General features: G+C 41.2%; 2 protein-coding genes across 2 annotated transcripts; one reads left to right on the top strand and one right to left on the bottom strand.

Moving 5' to 3' along the window:
• Window positions 1–6,831, bottom strand: hsp90b1 (heat shock protein 90, beta (grp94), member 1). Its single transcript, XM_034204857.1, has 18 exons — window positions 6,646–6,831; window positions 6,053–6,155; window positions 5,564–5,705; window positions 4,699–4,815; window positions 4,280–4,608; window positions 3,965–4,076; window positions 3,724–3,852; window positions 3,239–3,355; window positions 3,007–3,144; window positions 2,838–2,915; window positions 2,662–2,727; window positions 2,105–2,374; window positions 1,560–1,805; window positions 1,222–1,358; window positions 1,028–1,106; window positions 706–861; window positions 377–484; window positions 1–268 (listed from the first exon to the last, which is right to left on the bottom strand). The coding sequence occupies exons 1-18, from the start codon at window positions 6,692–6,694 to the stop codon at window positions 242–244; spliced, it is 2,403 nt and encodes an 800-aa protein (XP_034060748.1). The 5' UTR covers window positions 6,695–6,831; the 3' UTR covers window positions 1–241.
• Window positions 6,832–14,380: 7,549 nt separating this feature from the next.
• Window positions 14,381–23,037, top strand: nt5dc3 (5'-nucleotidase domain containing 3). The gene is made up of 14 exons (XM_034205013.1): window positions 14,381–14,783; window positions 15,605–15,789; window positions 16,330–16,404; window positions 16,526–16,581; window positions 17,182–17,272; window positions 17,361–17,498; window positions 18,368–18,428; window positions 18,590–18,692; window positions 18,937–19,038; window positions 19,211–19,292; window positions 19,394–19,480; window positions 20,779–20,919; window positions 21,009–21,073; window positions 21,172–23,037. Exons 1-14 carry the CDS (start codon window positions 14,498–14,500, stop codon window positions 21,428–21,430), a joined length of 1,731 nt encoding a protein of 576 aa, XP_034060904.1. The 5' UTR covers window positions 14,381–14,497; the 3' UTR covers window positions 21,431–23,037.
• The last annotated feature ends 1,363 nt before the right edge of the window (window positions 23,038–24,400 follow it).

Here is a 24,400-nt window from a genome sequence, read left to right as displayed (position 1 = left end):
TGTCCTTTTTCCAGGAAACATTTATTCGATCAAGAGACAGGATCGCTTCTTTCCATAAACAGGTCAGTTAAATATTAACAAATTTACAGTCATGAGGAATGTAATAAAAAACAAAAACAAAACAATGCTCGCCTTAAAAAACCCCAACCCTAGGACCCCACCCAGAATAACATTGACCACGCTGGAACAAGAAGTCAATCCGTTTCCAGCTCAGTTGTTACATGCTCTTCTCTTCAGTGCTTCACAGCTCGTCTTTGTCCGATGTTATCTGCAAGGGAACAAAATGAAAGTCATGAAGAGACAGTCAGAAGAACAAATACATGGCATCCCATTTCTTTACATCCTTAAGATGCCTCAGAACATGAAGTGTTCATACCGTTTCTTCTTCATCATCCATAATTTCCTCTTCCTCTTTCTCTTCAGCGTCATCTTCAGCATCATCCTCTGCTGGCTCTTCTGGCTCCTCCTCTGGCTCTTCTTCAATCTGTCAAATAATATCATTAATATAAAACGGTCTGACTGGGCGCCCAAAAGAAAGGCCGACCATTTTTACAAAGACATGCAATACTAAAAAAGAGGAACCATCTCAAATGCAGTTGTAGGTCAGAGCTCACTGGCTACGGAACAGGAAATGTGGCTCGACATATGCAAACTGAAAAAGGAGAACTTTGATGCGCAAATGTCTCGTAAGCAGCTACGACTTGCCTGTTCGTCCAGGGGAACATTCATGCTGAGTCGCAGCATGCGCTCTATCCTCTCTCCGTAGGCCTTGGTGTCGGCCAGTTGGTATCCTGAGCGCAGCGTGGCCGTCTCAAACAGAACCACAGCCAGATCTGACGCCGTCTGGTCCTCAGCGTCCTCCTGAGGGGAAAAACCTGATCAGTTTGTCTGCTAATAATACAAGAGGTTGCCTGTATGGACACTTTTTCGGCAAAATCATTATCATTGCATAGGTGCATCTTTTAAGGTTAAATTAGGCATCATTACAATAGTAATGACTTTGTAAGGTGATATGAGTCAGACTTACATTGACTTTGTTGAGCATCTGCTTGACGAGGGGATGTTTGGGGTTGATTTCTAATGTTTTCTTCTGGCTCGCATAATAGCTGAAGAACAGAAAATAAGCATGATAAGCTTAGTTCACAACATGCTTCACATTTGCATGATAGAACTGTGACAAAGGGCGTTAACATAGCTGAAGAGCACAGGGTCGTTACTCACTTTGTGGAAATGTCTTTTCCTGTCTGGTAAGCCTGTGCCTTCATGATCCTCTCCATGTTTCCGGACCAGCCGTACTGACTGGCTACCAGAGCGCAGGGGGAGTTGGTCAGCCTCTGGGAGATGATGGCCTTCTCAATCTGTGGGAGACACAACATCGTATTGGATAACATAACAGATGGCGCAGACACAACTTAAAACATTTTATCGCCTCAGTGGCTGGCGTTTCATTTCTCATGAATATTACACAAATAATAAGAGCCTGTGACCTACGTTTTCCATTGCCATATCTACACTGTAGCTAATGTGCAAATAACAAAGCCTTGAATCTAATCCTCTACCTTGTCCTTCAGAGGCTTGTCCTTCAGCCAGGTGGTGAGAGGCTCAAACTCCTTCTCCAGGGCCTCCCTCTTCTCCTTGGTCTTGTCACTCTCGTCGAACTTGATTCCCTCCTTGGCGACGTTCTGGAAGCGCTTCCCGTCATACTCGGGCAGCGCCTGGATGCAGTACTCATCCACAGGCTCCGTCAGGTAGATCACCTCGTAGCCCTTCTTCAGCAGCCTCTCTACGAAGGGAGAAGACTCCGCCTGCAGAGGGAAACAGATGTTTCCATTACATTTGACTTGAACTGTTTTGAGTCTTATTTCTGCAAACCCTTTATTCTCTTAGCATAATAGGGCATTTTTAACCTTGAGATAAGTCCACCACATTCATCATAGACTATTCTTGCACTATTTCTATTTTATTTGTATTTACTTGCACCGTGTTATTGTGTTGCACTGTGTTGCACTGTTGGAGGAGCCTGTGACCTAAGATGTTCATGGTCATAACTACACTGCAGCTATGCACACATGACACTAAAAGCCTTGAACCTTGAGTCACTCACCTCTCTCCTGCTGGTCCCGGCCATGAAGTAGATCTTGTCCTGCTTCTCCTTCATGCGCTCCACATACTGCTCCAGGCTGGCCACCTCGGTGTCGCTGTTGGAGGTCTGGAAGCGCAGCAGCTTGGCCAGACGGGTCCTGTTGGAGTGATCCTCGATCACGCCCAGCTTGATGTTGGTTCCAAACTCCTTCCAGAACTTCTCGTTGTAATGCACCTCGGCGATCTTCTTGATCATGTCCAGAGTCTTACGCACGAGCTTCTTGCGGATAACCTGAACACGGAGGGGATGAGATTACAATGAATGTTGAATTTAGTATTCCTAACCTTCTTTATTTTACAACTGTATTTACATCTCATTCTCTTTTGAAACAATTCCTGATTCTGCTTTATCAATCTTTTATTAAAAAAAAAAAAAAAAAAGCTTTTATAAACCAGTCAGTAAATTCTACAGATATTATAGAGTACAAGGTTAATAACATGTAACACTCAAAAGGGATCCTTATAAATAATACAAGCAATTGTTTTTTAGATGGTATCAATGCAATATGTGAAACTCACCTTGAGCAGTTTGTGCTGCTGCAGAGTCTCTCTTGACACGTTCAGAGGAAGGTCATCAGAGTCAACCTAGAGAAAGAATACATTTCCATTAATCCCAGAGCCGAGACCATCTAGGAAAGTTCAAACATTCCACATTAGCACATGTCGGGGTCTGCACTGGGGTTAGAGTCACTCACCACTCCCTTGACGAAGTTCAGGTACTTGGGCATCATGTCGTTGAAGTCGTCAGTGATGAAGACTCTCCTCACAAACAGCTGAGACAGAATAGACATTCATTTAGAAACCATTTTTTGCAGGAATTCATGCATAAAGAACCATCCTTTAATAATGCCTGAGGGAAAATACCTTGATGTAGTCATTCTTCTTGGAGCCGTACTCGTCAAACATTCCGCGGGGAGCAGCGGTGGGAACAAACAGGATGGACCTGAAGGTAACCTCACCCTCAGCCGTAAAGTGGATGTGGGCCAGAGGGTTTTCTGTGTCCTGTGAGAGAGGGAAAGAGTTTGAATTCATTGAATGAAGAAAATTAAGACAATTTGAGCTCTCAATCCACATGGATGGGTGTCAAAGGGCCTACCTTGGAGAAGGTCTTGTAGAAAGCCGTGTACTCTTCCTCCTCAACCTCCTTGGCCTGTCTCTGCCAGATGGGCTTGATGTCGTTCATCAGCTCCCAGTCCCAAACCGTCTTCTCAACCTGTGACAAACACGATGAGACATGTTCAAATAGTGTTCGGTTCCAAACAATCAGGCTGAATATTGAGGTATTCAAATGACATCGCATAAACTTTCAGTAAAACATTATCAAGTAACTTTTAACTGCCTTCCCATAAAAATAGAAACAATAAATCAGGAAGTATTATAGTTTAAAATAAGTACATCAAAATCTTTCACAGCTTCAGATGTTTTTTTTAAATACATTACAACATCTTAAATATATATATTTTTTGAATTCCCCGTTTCAATATCATCCCTTAAAATACAGATTTAAAAAAGAATATTGTTAGATTATTTTAGGGAAAGTTATTACTAAAAGACATAAGAGCTTACTGATGAACTTCCTACCTTCTTGGTCTTAGGCTTCTCTTTGTCCTCCTCCTCTTCCTCTACCTCGACATCGTCCTCAGCCGCCTCTTTCTCTGGTTCCTCTGCTGCCTCAGCATCGTCTTCAATTGGCTCCTCAACTGTCTCAGTCTGGCATTTTGAGAGGAAGAAATTATGTAACGGCTATTTTGTTCATGTTCACAATGTAACTGTGGGAACACGTCTGAGTCACAGTGTAGGAGGAAGCGTCTAAAGTACTCACCTTGCTGGCCCAAACGTAGATGGGGAAGTTGATGAACTGAGAGTATTTCTTGACGAGGTTCTTGATGGTCTCCAGCTCCAGATAGTCTGAGGCCTCCTCCTTCAGGACCAGCCTGTGGTAAGAAGAAGATTTTGGAGGATTTCATTTCAATGTCAATATTACTAACAGAAAAACAGCTTTTAAGATTCAACCGAGTAGGTGCTTCGGTATTCTGGAAGAGCTGTGAACATCAATATGACTAACAGCAGTTCATCATAATGCTTAGAAATGGCTAAAGGTGATTTTAAGATGATTAAAAAGCAAATGTAAACTCACGTGACGGTGCTTCCTCTGCCCAGTGTGTCCCCACGGGGATCCTCGATGACAGAGAACTGGTTAGAGTCAGACTCCCAGAGGTGCTGCGTGTCATTGTTGTGTTTGGATGTCACAATGACTTTGTCGGCAATGAGGAAAGATGAGTAGAAGCCCACTCCGAACTGGCCAATCAGCTCTGAGGTGGACTGATCCCCCTCCATCTCTGTCATCTTGTTGAGGAACTCGCTGGTGCCGGACTTGGCGATGGTTCCCAAATTCTTCACCAGATCCTCTTTGGTCATTCCGATACCAGTGTCAGTGATGTGGAGCATGTTCCTCTCCTTATCAGACTGAAGGTAAAACAATGAAGATAAGTTACAGACGGTAAACATGACCAATAAAGACTGCAACAATTGTATTGAAGACTTTTTTGTGCATACTTTGATTTTGATAGTCAGCTCCTCATTGGCAGCCATTGCATTCTCATCGGTAAGAGACATCAGGCGGATCTTATCCAGAGCGTCGGAGGCGTTGGAAATCAGCTCTCTAAGGAAGATCTGAAAAAGAAACAAAAAACATTTCAATTGAACTTTCCTGAAAAGGTCTGTAAGATATACCATAATAGTGATGGCACACAATGCACCGGCCTTGTGAACACAGGCATCAGGCCATGCAGATTTTCTTGAAGTAGTTTGAATTCTCATTGCTAGGATAAGTTTGTTGTACACGGTTTAACATATAGCTCTGTATGCGTTTCATATAGGTGACCATTTTACTTCATATGTCTTTAAAATCTAATGCAATCAAATACAGCAGCTCAGCCATAAATGATACCTTATAAAAGATAAGAAATGTAGGTTTTGTTTGACGGTGTTAGAAATGTATTAACATTTTGAAACGATACGCAATTATGTGTCCAATTGTTCCTCCATTTGGAACTGCAAGTTGTTAGAGAGTGATTTGGTAAAAAAAAAAATGTTTAAATTATTTCACCAAGTGCTTTCAGATTTCAAATTGCAAGGACAAAAGAAAAAGAATGTTTTAATAATATATTTCCCTACTTTCCATGTCTTAGCATTTTCAAGACTTGATTTAATACCAATTAGGGTATTATTTGTATATCAATACATTAAAAACGTTTTAAGGATCTAGTGAAACCATGTATATTGAGGCATTTCAAACAGTTGGCTCTCCTCATTTACAAACAGGAGGGAAAGAAGGTCACAGATGCAAACACAAGTCATAGAAAGGATCCTGCCAAGCCGCAGATTGTATATAAAAAAGGTGCCATTTATTCCTTCTCACCTCCTTATTCTTGTAGAGGGAGTTGATAATCAGCTTCATCATACGATTGACTTCAGCCTGAAAGACATGTTTTTCTGACTTCTCTCTGATTTCCTTGATCTGAGCGGCATTTAATCCATCCAGCTGGATAGCCTCCTCCTCTCTGGGGATAGACAGAAGCACAAACATAGGTGAGTTCAGGGACGTGCACAACAACGAATCATCCCTGTCAACAACCAAAAAGGAAAATCTGTGTTCCCCTTGAGGGATCTGTATCCAAGTTAAATCCTAGGCTCAGAAGAGTCCCTTGTTGGAGGGATGTGCACTTCATGTTGCAACGCTTGGCCACCACTACAATACAAGGGTTGCTGCCATGAGGGTTTGTGTGCACAAGATTGGTCATGTTGACCTTGTGCTGGTAACTCTGGGTTTAGGTGACCTCTCCTGATGAACGGGACAACCAGCACCTTCTCAGGCATATTGTGAAAGGGTATTCAAAGAGACACCTACCTCTGCACCACCTCATCATCTGTCTTGGAGGCATCTCTGCTTTTACCAAAGTCCTCTTCTACTGTCCCTTCAATGTCCAGTTCATCCTCTGCCTTCACAGCAGCTGCAAAGGGACAAGAGTTGATTGGTTAAAGACATATTAGATTACATACAGTACAGTTATATCTGGAGAAATATTCAGCATTTAAAAGCTTTTTATTGGGAATGAAGCTCTGCAAAGACCTGATTGAATTACCCAAATGTGTTAGATGTTCGGTTAAGTATGGTGTGTTTTGCAAAACCAGATTTAAAATGTAACGTTTTACCAGATAGATTTGAATAGGGATGTTACCTAGCATCAAATAGCTTAAATATAACGTTACATGGTGTTTCTACTAGAATCTTCTGGAAAGGCAAGAATAGCTTATATTAGCGTTGCTCCAAGAAACAATGCTGTCCAAGTGAAGATTTAACAAATGCTTATCACATGAGGATCTAATCACGAATGAGCAGATAAAAGCCCACAAGTTAACGCTAGCTTACTGGCTAATGTTAGCTCAAATGTTGGGCAATAAAAAAGTGATACAAGATAGCAAAATGTTCTTGCTACTCACCAAAAGCACAGAGTGCAAACACGAGTCCTATCACCCAGGCGTGTTTCATTTTGAGTTGCTGCTTGAACGACGCTGTGTATCTTCAGCTCCTGAGACAAAAGCCGGGAGATAAGTGCACGCAGCACTGCCTTAACAAGAGAGACTGACAAGCTACCTCTCGCACCGAAAGAACCCACTATATTAAAACCCGTGACAACCGACCAATGGCAGCGCACCACGCACAACCTTCGACCAATCACCGTAGAGTATTAGGTACATGCTGTCCAATCAGATTCGTCAACATATGTCAGGACCCGAAAATCGTGGCCAGACATCATTGGACAAGAATGAGTAATCAGCAAATCACTCAAAGGTGTGGATGCATTATGTCAGATATTCTGTTGTGGAAACGCACTGAATGAATGATGAATATATTAACGGCATCACTTATTTAAACATTTCTCAAATATTTACCTTTATTTTTGTATCATTCATTGTGTACATACTTCTGATAATTGTTTATATAACTGACTGTTTTGCACTCTGGTTAGACCATCCTTAATTTCGTTACACTGTGCATGCATTTTGTAATGACAATAAAGTAATCTAATCTAAAAACTAGTATTCGTCCACAAGGTGCCGCTGTTAATACAATGAAATGAAGGAAAAAACACTTGCTAAACAATTGTGTAGAAAACTGAGATTGTTTCATAGTGAAATAACAAATGGACGGTTATGGATAAATAGTTTGTAACAGTGTGTTTAGTATATTTATGAAGCAATTGGTGTTTACCTGGTTATAAAAGCCCACTACAGGTGTCAAATAGTACTTACTATGGGTGTGGTGTTGCTAGCTGACCTATATACAGGAACGTCCCCTTTAGGCTGACACAACATCTATCAATACATGAAAACTCACAAAGATAATAAAGGAAATTAAAACATAAAAAAACCTGTACCTTTGTGTGTGTGTTTCTTTCTTAAAGCAGCAAACAGAAAATCTTTGTTCCCAATTGCCAAATAAATTGTAATTAATATTTTCAATGTTCAAGTTTTATATAAACATTTAAGAAAATATATAATGTATTTAAAGAGCCTGTGACACGAGTTTCCCCCATCATCCAAACCCATCAATTTGAGTAAATAGTGTCCCCTTGAAAACCGTTACTGAACTGATTTTGGATATTTGTACTTTGATAACCATTAATCTGCCCTTCAATGTTGACCATTTTCTGGATCTTCTCGGGGATTCTTCAAGTCCCGCCAAATTATGTGTGACGTCATTGCGGGCACAGCGCTCCAGCTGCACCGTTCAGGATCCCAGCATCTGCATGTAAACGCACGATGGCGCACACAGCAGCAAGCGATGACAGCTCAGACAGTTTCATTTTGAACGTGTCTGAGAGCTCATATGAGGCTGAAGGATCGGTTTATGTTGTATCTGTTAGAAGTTTAGGAATTAGGTGCGTCAATATGGGCAGTGCTTGAATTGGAATGAAAAAGGTGCCAGTACTCTAAAATCAGCAACTTTTTCAAGTCAATTTTATATATACAGCCCACAAAAAAGAATTTGGCTACTATAATGCTGGTGGGTTTGTCTCTTTACTACTGTATATTTTAGAAAGGTTCACTGTACTTAACATTTGTTATGATAGGCAGCGGATATGGCTAAAGCTCAGTAAGGTCAATATTAACTGAAAATATAGCAATCAAAGTCTAGATCTTCTGCTGAAGACACATGAAGCAGAGACCTTTCAGGTGAGAGCCCCTCTGGTGGTGTTCAACATTAATGACAAGGAAACAAAGCTCTGGTCAGAAGCATTTTTTATAAAAGCTTTAACAAAATTAAGTATTTCTGTACATTTTGAATGCAATCTAACTTTCCAACTCAGAAAACGAAAAACGAAAAAGTGCCAAAAGTCTTCTCACATGGCTGAGCTGCTTTGCAATATACTTCACCACTGAAGAATACAAATATGTATAAAGTAAACTATGATGCAATCTAACTTTCCAACTCAGAAAAATGATAAAGAGCATGAACAAAGAACATGTAAAAACAAATGCAAAATTTGCACAATCTAAAATGAGAAACTGTAACTGCAAGTAACAAAGTCTGAGCCATGGTAAAGAGTTACATTGAACACCAAGCTGATCAGATAACTCCCTGGTTGGTCTGAAGTCCTTCTATCTCCAGGATCTGTACAAATCGGCACATTATGCCAAAAGTCTTCTCACTGGGTGAGCTGCTTTGCAATATACTTCACATTGTTAGAAAAGGCTCCAGAAGGCCTTGGGGACATCAGTATCAGGGGCTGGAGCTGGACAGGCTCTTTCATCAGCACTTCTCCTTCCCTTTGCCAGCCAGGACCTCACATACTGTTCCGGATTGAACTGTCCTAGTGATGGTCCATTACATTTAATGAAAACCAGGCTGGACAGTCGGCTGACAGAGAGAGCATTCCTTTTGCAGTAAGGATATCGTTCATGCAGCTGAATGCCCGCTCACACTCACTAGTGGAGACAGCGATGGTTCGGACTGCTTTCAGTAGAGGCTCCATGGCAGCAGGTGTACGGGATGCCCTGGTTTCCTTGTATTCGCGAAAGCCCTGAACAGTCTCTCTTCTGTCCACTTTCAGCACTTCGCACAAACGTAGCACCTCTACGTCCCCATACTGTACGTCTAACTCCTCTTCAGGCCAACTTCCAGGATGGATAACTTTCATGTCCTGGATTAGCTGATTGTCCCGGGCCTCCCGGCCATGTAATGGGATTTATCTTGTGCTGACATGAGAGGAGGTTGTGGAAGTCATTCTGTGTCTCAGATTCTCTACCATACTGCGGAAAAACTGACCTGCATGAATCTGTACAAGCCTGCCATTCTCACGCAGGGCAACACCCTTGAAGGACTTCTCAGCTAGAGCTGTATGAACTGTAGTCATGTGTGGGCCAGGCATGGTGACCATGGATTCAAAAACTCGTATTTCTCGAGTTAAGAGCCTATCTGCTGTAGGCAGTGTCATCTCTCTTTTTTGGAGTTGCCGAGAGAGGTCGCTGAGCTCTGTGAGCGCATCGTACATCAGTCCCAGATTGCTGACAAACGTTGCAGATGTGAGCACATCATCCAGGCCCTTGTACTTTGCTCTGTCTCTGGAATCCCTGCTCGTGTCGTTTGCAGCATTTGTGAAGTGATCATGAAGCACTCGGTAGTTTTCCCAGACTGCTCTGACGCTCCTTTCACTTGAAGCCACCCAGCGGATGGACAAAACACGCCCTATCACCAGGAGACGCTGTCCGACTGCTTGCGCACACTGTGCTAACTGCCTCTGATTTTTGGGGGAGGCATTGAACAAGGAATAGAGTTTGTCAAAAAAGATCTGGAAATGATTGAGCCCTGAGACCTCCTTGACCACATCCCCAACTGCCAGCTCTAGACGATGATTGGAGCAGTGCCACACAAACAGGCTTGGGAATTTACTACACAACTGGGTAGCAACGCCTGTTCTCTTCCCTAGCATGACTGAAGCCCCATCACATGCAAAAGAAACGAAACACTGACCTAAAAAGTCCTCGTTAAAATCTCTTCCAAGACACTCCATTAACGCCTTTGTGATGTCATCAGCCGTTGTTCCATCCAACTCGATCAGCTCCCAAAAAAACGTTTCGGGCTCAGCATCAGCTAAAGCTGAGCGTAGACACACAACAAGCACCGTTTTACCACTAATAGTGGTAGATTCATCGACCAAAACACAGAGTTTTCTTTGGTTTTCTGTAATGTCTTTTGCCATTTTTTTCTTCAGCTCATGAGCTATGTGGTCGATGATTTCGCCACAGGTTTTATTGGAGTGCAAAACCCTGCCCACGTTCAGCCCATTCAGTTTCTGTACATTCAAATCAATTGGCATGTCTGTGAATGGCCGGCTATGTTTGCCAATTTTATATGCCGTTCGAAAAACTCTGATAGTGGTGTCTAATTCAGATTTATGCATAGACTGCACTTGATGTTGAATAGTTTCACGTGAAGCAGATGTAAGGATGTCAGCAGCTTTTACATGGGCTTGTGATTCTTTATGTTCTTTGATTTTTTTTTCTCAGGCTAGCTTGTTGTTTGCCCTTGTCAACACCGAAATGAGACACTGCACACTCACCCCATTCAGTTGACAGTTTCAGTCCTTGTCCAGTGTGTATTCCCAAAGATTTGACATCTCTGCATATCCGACATCCTAGCTTCTTATCTTTAAGAAGGAGCCATGCATTGGTCTTGCAAAAATATTGCACCTGGTCCGTTGTCCAGCAGTCAGGTGCATCGCTTTGCCCGGTGTTGGTGGTGGCAGTTGCGCCAGCAGCAGCTAACTTTAGAGGCTCTGGAGGAGGCTGCGGAGCTAGTGCTAATGCTAATGCACTAGAACTTGGAGCAGGAGGATCAACCAAAGAAAGCTCCCCATCAGACACAATTTCCAACACAGGCACAGCATTCTCTGTATTTGAAGTTTCTTCCGGCGACAACCGCTGTCTTTTTGCACTTTTATTAATCCACGCTAACATTTTAGAAATGCTAATTTGTGACGTGACTTGCTTTCCTTCTCTCGGGGGCGTGCCTGCTCTGTTCTATCACTCTACATAGCCACCCACTGGGTGGGAGTTGCACTGCATAAACACAACACACGTGCATCTAGGTATGTAAATTGTAAAGCATTAAAACATGGTTTTACTAACAGTTTTCAGTATGTTGTTACTTCGGCATTATTATTATTATTATTATTTTGAAACGTGTATTACTATTAAATCACGGTCAAATAGGTTAATTTTGACATAGTCGTTTCCACCACAGTATTTACATGGAGAAGATAAGCCCCGCCCCCTCTCCAGCACGTTCTGTTTGAATGACAGGAGTAAACAGCTGACAGCCGCTGTGAAACTCCAGCGGTTAGAGCGATGAGAATGTCCGTTCGGCACCTCATGACGCATCTACTGAGTACCGGGCGGCTGTATATATATATATGGATGTATAATAAGAACGGCGGGAGAGTGTTGAGTACTGGCACGGTGCATGAGTACCGGAGTACCGCCAGCATGCCGGTACTGAGCAAGAAGTGCCGGTACTCCATGGGTCAGAACCAGAAGTGCCGGTACTGCGTACCGGTGAGTACCGGCCCAATTCCAGCACTGAATATGGGCGATCATACGGTCATGTAGCCAGTGGGACTAAAAATCATCCCGGGACTCTCGACCGGCCCACTTCGGTACCGCTAGTAAATTGTCAACAGGGGGAGTGGGGGATGTCAGGGGCGGCGGGTGCTGTAGATAGTAAATGTAAATATGTAAATATTTGTGTCACTGCATCCTGGTAAAATACAAATATAATGCAATGTCTGTGTCTTTGACATTAGCGCTGCCAGCCACCTGTGCCCTGTACTACGAAGCCAGTTCAACAGACCCTGGATATGTTTGAGTAACAAACAAACTAACAACAACAAACTAACAAACGAGATCTCGCTAAGCGGTCCTACGACGCTGGTTATCAACTCGGTAAATCAAGCCAGGGTTTCTCTCTCCAGCTGAGAGCGCGTTCACGTCTAAAACACGAGTGGATCTGACTTTAATTACATTTGACTCGAGTGTTTCGTCAACATAATGTGTTGCTTAAAATAATACTTCTCTTCTGCATACAGTATGTGACACTGTAAGTGTTGCACGGCCAGATACGGCTGGAGAAGCTGACTCAGATAAGGAAATATATGATACATTATATGATCGACGATCTGATTGATGATGTAATATGAATGATAAGTGCGACACGTCGGCGTCTTCTCTGCATACGGCAGTTTAAACTGTATTTCCTTTATCCTGTAATATGACTTGAGAGATTTAAACTCCGCACACTGAGTTGATCTCTTTTCTATAGACGACGGAGGCGGGCAGCGTCAGGTAAAACAAGTTATTTAGCCTTCCCAAACCTGAACCTCACGCGCCGCCCTATGGGGGATGTGCTAGTGACTTATCCGACCGGCCCACTTCGGCACTGCACCCAGCCCAGGTAAACTGTCAACGGGGGGAGCCTCGCTGCGGGGAAACGGTGGACCTGGTGTCCCGATCGGAGTGGGAATAATAATAATAATAATCCGTGCATTTTATCCATTAATTTCCCCAACATTGTGGTGAAAAAACCACACGTTTAATCCATGTTGGTGTACTACAACTACAAAAAGCATCGGGTGGTTTTCTCATCAGGAAATGCAGATCGGCACAAACAAACGATTTTTAATCATCATTCTCACGATCATTTAATGTATCATATGTTCGCCGAATTGACATGAAAGCACTGACAAATATGAATATACTGTAGTCAACTTCATTAAAACGTTATTAACGTGCCTAAACCCAGTAATTCACCATTTCTACGCATGACAACACACTTTGTCCGTGTTTGGCTCTCTCGCCGCACAGTGAAGCGTTCCCGCATTGACGTCACTTCCGGCTTCCCCCAAAACTTCAAAATGAGTCGAAGGAATTTCCCCGCGATGTTCGAAATTATTGATATTTAACGGAACGGTATCGCTTTTTCTTTTTTAAACTGACGGTTCGAGATTACTAGTAGCCCAATATTTCATTGCACAACAGTTGTTGGGATGCTGTCACAGGCTCTTTAAGTCTTATTTTTTATCATTTTCATTTTCTTTTTATTATAATTTTTGTTCATACTACATTTATTTATATATATTGTTTTAAGTTAGTTTGTATGATTATATGTTATATTATTGTTATTTTTTATTTATTGAATAATTATTTATTTATTATTTTCTTCTTTTCATAATTTTTTTATTTTCTTCTTAATTTATATTATTATTTTTATTATTTTATTAATATTATTGTATTATTATTGTTGTACTTTTGTCTCAGGGGGGCTTTACAGTTTATACAGACTAGTGAGAGGAAATGAAATAAAATATGATAGCAACTCAAAGAGATTGTTAAAGACATGTGTACTTTCAGAGCAATTGAAAGTACATTTGTTATAAATGTTGTATCCACAAAACAACACTGTGTGACACATACATTAATAAATATATTAATATAAGTGAAAATAAATGTAGAAATACATTAAAGATATTCAGAGATGTTCAGTTTTATTCTCAACTTGTAATTTTTCATTTATTTCCCTATTTATTTATTTGTTCTTGTGTTTATTTATTCCTGTATTTATTTCCACATATATTTATTTATTCCTGTATTTATTATTTTTTTCTTGTGATTATTTATTCCTGTATTTATTTCCACATTTATTTGTTTCTGTTTTTTTTTCGAATATAGTATTCTTGTATTTTTGTATTCCTGTATTTATTCCTGCATTTATTTTATATTTACGCATCTATTAATTTGTTTTGAATGTCATGTTCTGTCCTCCATACATGTGTGCTCGTTGTGTGCATAAAGGTACACATTCACTCAAAATCACATCACAGCAAGACTAATAGTTGTGTGGCGTTCAATGTATTAAAAACATATTGATGATCCAGAGGTCTATGCATTGGTTTTTCATGCAGGAGCTCGAGGTTCAACGGTTCAACACACAGGTGGGGGGAAATATGTTGTCTTCTGCTATGCTGATGTTAAATCTGGAGAAATTGTCCTCACCACTTTTTCTGTTCACATATTGCAGCAGCTCAGTAGGAGGAGACTGGACTCCAGACAGACGCACCGGCCTCTGATTCGCTGGTTGGCTGCTTTTACTGGTACGTAGACAAATGCGGAAGTGACGTAGTGAGCAAACAGTGACCGACATATTCGGGATTTACAGAAGAGCTCGTCCAGTGCATGTGTTTGTCTGCGAGTCCACCGCGACCTCCACCCGGTAAGCCCCGCAGAGAGCACAGTCATGGCGCCCTTGTCGTCACCCCTGGCGTCTCTCCTGAAGCACAAGGACTTTCTACAGAAGGCGTCTCTCTTCTGTAATGTATTACAGAGTTTACACCATCCGCCATTCACACCTCTCGTATGGAAACGGAATTTCGGTGCAGTAGCGCATGGGGTCGGTAAACTCCTGTCACACCAACCAAGAAGCACAAACTACGCAGCATGTGTGTGCAGCAGCTCTGCAGACGGGCAGGTCATGACCGAGAGGCTCAGGTCTGTTTACAATGAGACCAAAAGGCAGACTGGAGGTAGGGACACTATCATACAATGCAATGACAGCTCGGTGTAAACAACGCTGCCTTGTAACCCTGTTATAACTCATGTTTCCAGCAGACTAGTACACTAACCAGTTCTACAGCATTACATTTACAGCCTGTAAACAATAAACACATTATCCACATGTGCACTGCTAACATAAACCCCAGCCATGAATGATCAAAATCGTGGTCATTAAATACTTTGTATATAACAATCTGATATATTAGGTCAAGTTAAAACTACTCATCTCCCACATGTGGCCAAAAAGTCCAAATGTTTACATCACAACAGAGTTAATCTATTTTTGTTTTCCACTGGTGTATTTTTTTGCTAGAGAATGAACAAACTCTGAAGGCCTGTTCTTTAAAGTTTGAATTATTAAATGTAATAGTGTGCTCTCCTGAATTATGCATAGTAAGTTACTGAACACTGAAAGTATACATCGTGCATACCTTCAGTCATTAGAAAGTGCTGGTAATATCCCTGCATATGTTCTCATGTGTGCTACATGTATATTCTCATGTGTTTCCTTCTTATTCTGTTGCTGCTATAAAACCTGAATTTCCCTATGGGGTTCAATAAAGATCCATTTGATCTTATCTTATTTGAATGGGATTAAACTGTAGTTGACAGTCTAATGTGGTGGTGCATGTTGGTGTGTTCTGGTTTTATTCAGACACCTATTCAAAACAATTTGTATGCCACACAAGATCGATGCACTTCTCTCCTAATATAAGCTTTCCTGTCGTAGCAATATATAATGTACCCAGATTTAAGAAGGCTGCAGAATAATGTGTTTTTCTCCTCTTAGATTTGATCCCAGCCATTACCGCCAATGCAGTCAACCCTGACACCATTTTTGCCAACAATGAGATGAGCCTCCGAGACACAGAGGTCTATGGCTTCGACTATGACTACACCCTGGCGTTTTATTCCAGGAACCTCCACACCCTGATCTTCAACATAGCACGGGATATTCTTATCACTAACCACAGGGTGTGTGTTTGTTAAGTGTGTGAATCTTAAAAGCTAGCACTTTAAAATGTATTTTTTTCCAGATACAGAAAGAAATATTATTTACAGCTGAAATGTATTTGTAAACTAAATGAGCCAAACACAAAACAAGACCATAAAGAATCATGTATTTTAATGTTTGCCATGAAGAATGTCTCGTATAGTAATAACCTAAGATATCCTGTAGCAAAGAGATTTATAGTAGTGTTAAAAAAAGTACTCTTTATTAGTCCCTTGAGGAGTCACTCAGTTTTTCCACAAACATGCACACACATGATGACACATACACATGCACTAACATATACAGTAGAGAGATGCTACTGAGAGCTACAGGTTGAAACACCCTGCATTTAAACTGCGTGTTTGTTTTATCATACAGCAGTAGCTTCTTTACCTCCAGTACATATTGAAGGTTGACTTATGTATTAACCTTGTGGTTTATTCCTTTGCTCAATTATTTTAATATTCAGTTTATCTTTTTCTGTTATTAAAATAATAATAATTGATTTTCTTTTATATCAGTATCCAGAGGGTCTGCGAGATTATGAGTATATTCCTAATTTTGCCGTGAGAGGACTTCACTATGATGTGCAGAAGGTGAGAAGATCTTTATTTTTCTCACTCAGAAATGGACAATTTGATATTCTTTACAACCATTGTACCGAAACGTGTTGTTTATTAATGATACATTTTGTTGAACATTAATCATTTTAAACAGGGACTGCTGATGAAGATAGATGCTTTTCACTACATCCAGTTGGGAACTGTGTACAGGTAACTTTGCATTGTGTATTTGTGTTACTCCTCACATTGAGCTATAGAGTCATAAACTGAAATGTAAAATGAACACAACACTGAGTGTAATGTGCTTTTCTCTACAGGCTACAGATTTAGACAGTTAAACACAATTATTTAGCAATTAAGACAGCACAACCTAGGGCTGCTCAATTAATAGTATTTTAATCGCAATTACGATTATGGCTTGCAACGATTACGAAAACAACGTAATCGAAATAAAAGGATTATCTTTTTATTATTATTAGGACTTCTTATTTTCTTATTCTTTTTTTTGGTTTTTCAGTTGAATTATACTTAAAGTTCAGGGTAATCAACTGTTAAAAACATACTGGTCAAATTTTTTTCTCCAATAAATGTATGTTTTCAAAGTAAATGGATCATCGTTTTTAATAATCGTGATATCAATTATTGACCCAAAAAAAATCGAGATTATGATTTTTGCCATAATCGAGCAGCCCTAGCACAACCTACAGCCTTTCTATGGTTTATCATCACTTTTAGTTGTTTGCAGACGCTAAAAATGACTATGAATTATATTTTTGTCTAAAGACTTTCTATTTTGTGTTTCTTTATCAGAGGTCTGGATCCAGTTCCTGATGAGGAAGTAATTGCCATGTATGAAGGTTGCCATGTACCTCTAGAGAACATGAGCGACTTCTATGGCAAGGTGATCATTTCCTCTCTTATCTATGACAAGACAGGCGCTAGAGAGATACAACCAACAACATATAATGCTGTTTATCACTGTCCTTCAGAGCTCCCATGGCCAAACCATGAAGCAGTTCATGGACATTTTCTCCCTGCCTGAGATGACCCTGCTGTCCTGTGTCAACGACTTCTTCATGAGGCACAATATCGACTATGAGCCAGTGCATCTCTACAAAGACGTGAAGGTGAGCTGTCTTGCTATTAATAAACCTTCTTTGATAAACAGTTTGGAAACTCAGCATACAACATTTGCATTACATTGATTCAGTGGCACTCATTTCCCCAGTTATTGTATCTCCCAGGGTTCAATGCATGTGAAGAAATTAAATCCAGCCACATTTACATAAACGTTTACATGTTTGCAGTGTGATGTAATACACCAGCCATTCAATCACATCTTAATTTTAGCTCTGAAAACCGGTGTCTAATTTTAGTCCAGTGAGTCCGCCTCCAGCCATCTGCGTCTGTTCTCTGGTGGCTCTGCCGCTTCAGAGGCAGAGGGGAGAGAAATCAGCGCTTTGTTCTGCCTTTGAGGGCAGCTGTCATGCTGGTCCTGTCTATTCTGTGTGACACTGCAGCGTTTTTGAATGATCACTGTCATTAAAAGCCCTCACACACACTCTCAGTTCCTCGAGTGCCTCTCATATCTTTCCAAGGACAGACTGCTTAATCTCATGTTTCCCTGCCATGCTTGATTCATTATTCAGCATTACCCCTTTTGTTTACTTATTATTTTTGCATTCATCCAATCATCTTTGTAAATGATAAACCTCTTTTAAAATTGCCCTTAAATGTACAACTTCACAAAGAAGGGTCTATTTACTCGTTCAGTGATTCAAATACACTTCTGAAGATACAGAGAAACTTTCTCACTGTGTCACCAAAGTAACTCAACTATTGTCTGCTTTTTGCATATTTAATTTGTATTCAGAGGTGCACTTTCTTTTGTGCCTCCAAGTCAACCGTTTATAAACTGAGCAAGTGTTGCTACTGGAGCTGAATGCTAACATTGGCACATTAAGTCATGACTGGCTTTACTCTTTCCTCTCCACAGGAAGCCATTAGAGATGTTCACGTCAAAGGCATTATGTACCGCGCAGTGGAGGCAGATATCGGTAATGTTCCTTGATTTGCTTTACTTAGTTTGACCTTTGAATTGTTGACAAGTCATGTGAAACTAATACGGAAATAATGAGGCTCTGATTTACAAATAAAAAGCAGTTTTGACTGTCCAAATTATCCACTGCACACTATCTTTGTTTTTCTTATTTCTCAGGGAAATACATTTGCTATGGTGAGCAGAGCCATGCTGTTCTGAAGAAGCTGGCTGAGCATGGAAAAAAGATGTTCCTCATTACCAACAGCCCATTTGACTTTGTGTAAGTGTGAGGAAACAGAGCGCGAGTGCTTGTTGCTGTGATTAATTAAAAATATCTTGTATCGATGTGCTAATATTTAATTAGTGCCATTCAACATATAGATAGGCAACCACACATCAAAGTGTTTGTTATTCCCTGTCAGTGACTATGTTCATCTTGTAAGGTCAGACTTGATTCACAAAATGTTTGTTACCGTACTCTCATAAGAAGTTGCTGACAAGATACTTTCTTTAATCTTTCCCAGGGATCGAGGAATGAACTTTATCGTAGGGAAGGACTGGCGGGACCTGTTTGATATTGTCATCGTTCAGGCCGACAAACCGGGTTTCTTTAACGACAGGAGGAAGTAAGCAAGACAAGGCATACTGTGTCCATGCTGTGTTTTAATATTCCACTAGAGGCCTCACTGTGCCAGAAGTTACCAGTACACCTTGTTTCATACTGTTACACAGAAGGTGCATGTTTGTTTGGGAGCGATCAACATTGGCTAATATTCTTCTCTGTGTGTTTTTCTCTAGACCTTTCAGACGAGTGACAGACAAAGGTGCACTGCTGTGGGACAGGATTCACAAGTTGGAGAAAGGGAAGATCTACAAACAGGTGTTTTTCCATGCATGCTAGTTTAAATGTTTTGAATTAGTAATCCTGGATACAGCTTTTTTAAATATATGTTTTTGTTTGTGTGTGTTTGATGCCTGTAGGGAAACCTTTATGAGTTCCTGAGACTCACCGGCTGGGGAGGATCCAAAGTGCTCTACTTTGGTGATCACATCTACAGTGACTTGGCAGTAAGCAGCATGATCACAACGAAGTGCTCATTATAACTACACAAAACTTTGTACAATGAAAGATTACCATATCATGAACAAAGAGGGGAACCCCGCTTTGGCCATGCTCCATTTAAGATAAGTGTTTTTCTCTTAAATTGAAAGGCCCGACGCTGAGTTAACAGTCTCAATCTTAACGCTCTGTTAAAGAGCACATAATGAGATACTGAGCGGATGTTAGAAACAGAACAAAGATATCAAAATAACTGGGTAGGAATGCATTAAACCACAGTCACTGTAGCACTGCATTTGTTCAAGGTTCTTTATTGTCAAACTAACATAGCTACAGAGTAATTATGTCATTGAATATCTTAGGTCACAGGCTTCTCCAACAATGCAACACAATAATACAGATAAGCAGACAATATTAAAACAATATTAAAGTATGTTGACAGGCATTTTAATGAGTGTCACTGTCTCCTGACACCTACCAAATCTACAGTAGTGGGCATCCCTGCACCTAATTTACATCGTAACCTAGCAACCTGATGTAAGCAGCCCCTCATCTCGATAAACTCACAAAGTAAGATCCATAACGACTGAATGTGTCTGATCAGCTGTAAATGGTGATAATGAAATACGGAGTTTACATCTTTGCCTTGCTGGTGGCAGGCAGCCGGCTGTCAAACATGTCGCCCTGCTTATTAAGAAAGATGGAACATGGTGTTACACCGCCACAGCCCCACTGTAGGATAGATGGACATCGGGGATTGTTACTGCAATTGGACACAGAGAAGAAGCAGGAGTTGCTCAGGAGTTACAGAGCATGCAGCTATATTTAAGTACACAGCAGAATCCTGAAACATCTTCTCACTTCACTGAATCAGCAAGGCTTTCTCAGTCGCCCTACTTACGTACTTGTTACAGTCTTAAATGCTTAAATGGTTGCTGTTAGCAATTTCTACTGGTCACCTATTTATTTGAGCTTTAGGGGCAATACTGCAACCAATTTCAAAAGCAAATCTTTAGTGTGACATTGCAGTTGTGCTGCTGATGTGCTGTGTGTATGGCTGGTATAGACAAGGTTAATGTCATAGATGTCCCACCAGTTAATCATCATTGTGATGATGACACTGTGTTATAACAGCAGCAATACCCTCACATTCAGGCTGCTGTACTGTATGATATGTGTTATTTCTCCATCTACTGTGTGTTGTTTATACCACTCCTTTACATTTATTATTGCTCATTCCCTAAATGTAAAAACACGTGTATCAACGAATGGGTACATTCTTCAATTCTGGTGCTTTGTTTTGAAGGATCTGACTCTGAAACATGGCTGGAGGACGGGCGCCATCATCCCTGAGCTGAGGAAGGAGATTAAGATCATGAACACAGAGGAGTACATGCACATGATGGCCTGGCTACAGGCGCTGACTGGACTTATTGAACAGATGCAGGTCAGGAGACTTTACAAAACATTTGTCTTTCCCTTTTTGCCTTTATTCCAAGAGTTGTGTGCCTAACATTTTGCACTTCTCCCAAACAGGTTCACAGGGATCCAGCATCTCAAGCTGTCGTGGAGGAGTGGATCAGCGAGAGAGAAGACATGAGGTATTAAATATAATTACTTTGGCAATCACGAAAATCTGGGATCTTGCAGACAGATCTTATCTACTATTGACGCTATCAATGTTATTTTTTTATGGTAGAGCACAGACGAAGGACATCTTCAACCCTCAGTTCGGGAGTCTCTTCCGGACGTACCACAACCCCACCTACTTCTCACGCCGACTCTCACGCTTTGCTGACATCTACATGCCCTCCATCAGCTGCTTGCTCAACTATGACTTCCAGCACACCTTCTTCCCTCGCCGCACCCCCCTGCAGCACGAGTCCCCCTTCTGGCCTGAACACAGTCCTACTGGTGTTCCCCGGTCAGCTCCGGGGACTAAAGCAGAGTCCGATTAGAGAGAAAGAGAGGGAGATATCATTGAAAAATCATCTCCATTGCTGATCTATTTATAAAAATAAAAAAAAATTATTAGGATTTTAGAAGATGCCACACAAGTACAATTGGAAACAATCATGGTAATATGTATTAGACTAGTTAGATATTTCCTCTCAAACTATTCAGGAGGAGCAGTGGATGCAGTTCTCATTTCAAAGATGGTGAACATGTTTTTTAATTGCACAGAATTGAAGACATTGAATGCACTGATATTTTTAGGTTTACGTATATGTGTTACTGTTGGACTGTGTGTTTGTCTTGAGTGTGTTTGAGAGAAAGGGCTGCATTTACACAGTCTAAACAATAAGGGGCAGTCACACATCATGTCTACCAAGGCAAGGCAAGGCAAGGCAAGTTTATTTATATAGCACTTTTCAACACAAGGCAATTCAAAGTGCTTTACAAAAAATGAAAGAGATTAAGAAAATGGCATTTAAAATCAGTCATTAAAAAGAAAAGCTAATAAAATAAACATTAAAAGAAAAAATACATGGATAAAAGTTACAGTGCTGTCAATTAAACATTAAAAGAAAAAAGTACATGGATAAAAGTTACAGTGCAGTCTAAGATATGAATAGTTCAATTAAAAGCAGCGACAAAAAGAAAAGTCTTCAGCCTGGATTTAAAAGTAGTCAGAGTTGCAGCGGACCTGCAGGTTTCTGGGAGTTTGTTCCAGATATTTGGAGCATAATAACTGAACGCTGCTTTACCATGTTTAGTTCTGACTCTGGGGACAGAAAGCTGACCAGTCCCTGAAGACCAAGGACCTTTGTTGCATCATTTCTTCCCTCTCTTATTACTTTGCTTTTCTGCTCTTTGCATCTGTTACAAGAGACTGACGGTGAAATAGTAATGCTAGACATTTCCATAACAAACTTTGTTGCCTTACGGCCCGTCCACACAGCGGCGTTGGTTCTGCCCATTCACTTTGAATGGGGTGAGGTCACTTTTCGCCGAACTGCATTGTGGGAAGCAGAGCGGAGCTTTCCTGGCGTTTCAGGCTGCAAAAGTTGAGCAATGTTCAACTTTTGAATCTTCTGAAGCTTTCGGTGGAAGCGTCAGCCAATCAATTCATATGCCAGTACAAGCTCTAGCCAATCAAACCGCTGCTTGTGTGTCAGGGGCGGGAGATTTATGTGATTGGTTGTTGGTCGAGCTTCAGACACGCCCGCCGGCAAGCTTTTTCCAAAGCCGCTGTGTGGACGGGCCATTACTCTCTTTTTTCACATTACTACAATGTGTTTATTTTTGTTACAACCACATGTTCTCTATGGTAATCAATATTTTCAAATGTTTTGCACCTGAGTTCATTTCATTTTGAGCTGCCGGCCATGCTGCACATTTAGGTTCAGAGATCTCTGTATTTGATTGTCTGAACTCGTTTCTTACACCACAGCCACAGTGCTGAGAAATGTTCATATTTTCAGGAAGAAATAGATAATTGTTGCTATATTTAGCACAGGAGTTGCTATTTGATCTGTATGGTGTTCAGATCTGTGGGACCCGTTTTAATTATTTAGTTAAAGAAAAATGATATGATAAATTATTTTTTCAAACCCACACTCAATGGCCTTGGCTCATTTTCTGTGAAGAACATATCAGAACACATTTTCAATGACCACCCCCCGTGTGTGTGTGTGTGTGTGTGGTGTGTGTGTGTGTGTGTGTGTGTGTGTGTGTGTGTGTGTGTGTGTGTGTGTGTGTGTGTGTGTGTGTGTGTGTGTGTGTGTGTGTGTGTGTGTGTGTGTGTGTGTGTGTGTGTGTGTGTGTGTGTGTCCGTGTCCTGCGTCCTGCGTCCTGCTGGATCTACAAAGAAGGAAGATCCCCCTAGCCAGCGCAGACCAGAACAACTTCCTCGGCTTCAGGAGGAAAGACTCTGGGAAACTGGACTCTCAGGCCAGGGGCTTCGGGGTCTGGTCTGACTGGCCAGATCTCAATGACCTCTGCGATCGGACTGGAGTCCAGCTGAAATGGCTCAACACACAGACTGAAGTCCCCGTCTCTGATGAACTGATCACTGACCCCAGTGTGGTTGTGAAGGCCGACATCACAACACCTCAGGAAGAGACTGTGGAACTGGTGTGGACTCAGACTACAGGGAAAGCTAGCCTGTTTGGGGTTTGCTGACCACTCAGTCTCACACTCAGTGTTTAAGAACGCCGCTGTTGGTGAGGATGTTCTGACATTTACCATCAAAGCAAGACTGCAGGTATTACCCACTAAGTACAATCTGTCCACCTGGTACCCTCGCATTCACACTCCATTCTGTTTAAACCATCAGGATTCACAACAACACCTAGAATCTATTGCACACATAACAAATGGATGTAATGCATACAAACGCCTGTACATAGCCCGTCATGACCGTATTGTGGACATTGTGTCTGATGCGGTACGAAACATCTTACCATCTAGCACAGCAATGTACAAGCACGCTAGAGTGCTACCAGAATGGTTTGGTTTTACCAATGATGTCTTTGCTAACATCCCAAATACACCTGATGTTGTTTTTGTTGACACCAACCACAGGGAGGTGCTAATATTAGAAGTAGGCTGTGCCTTTGACCTGTACATGGACCAGGCTTTCCAGGACAAGTATATCAAATACCAACCACTGCTCGATGTGATAACCAGCTTTGGGTACAAGTGTAGATACAGCATACTTATATTCGGAAGTCTTGGTCATGTATATAAATGCACCATGATTGGTCTGAGAATTGCTGGAATGTCAAAGAGAAAAGCCAAACAAATTGCCAAATATTGCTCTGTTTCAGCTATTATTGGCAGCTTAGCCGTGTGGAGAAGGAGATGCATGTGTTCCCCTAAGTGTTCTGTGCTGCTTGGCCCCGATATATTTGATTCCCTGTTTTATGTAATATAATTTGTGGAACCAAATAAAGTATTCAAATGTGTGTGTGTGTGGCAGGCAG

Source organism: Gymnodraco acuticeps, unplaced genomic scaffold (genome assembly GCF_902827175.1).
Source record: "Gymnodraco acuticeps unplaced genomic scaffold, fGymAcu1.1, whole genome shotgun sequence".
Classification (NCBI taxonomy): domain Eukaryota; kingdom Metazoa; phylum Chordata; class Actinopteri; order Perciformes; family Bathydraconidae; genus Gymnodraco; species Gymnodraco acuticeps.
The sequence above is the reverse complement of the archived record's forward strand: the minus strand, read 5'-3'. Positions and strand labels throughout refer to the sequence as shown.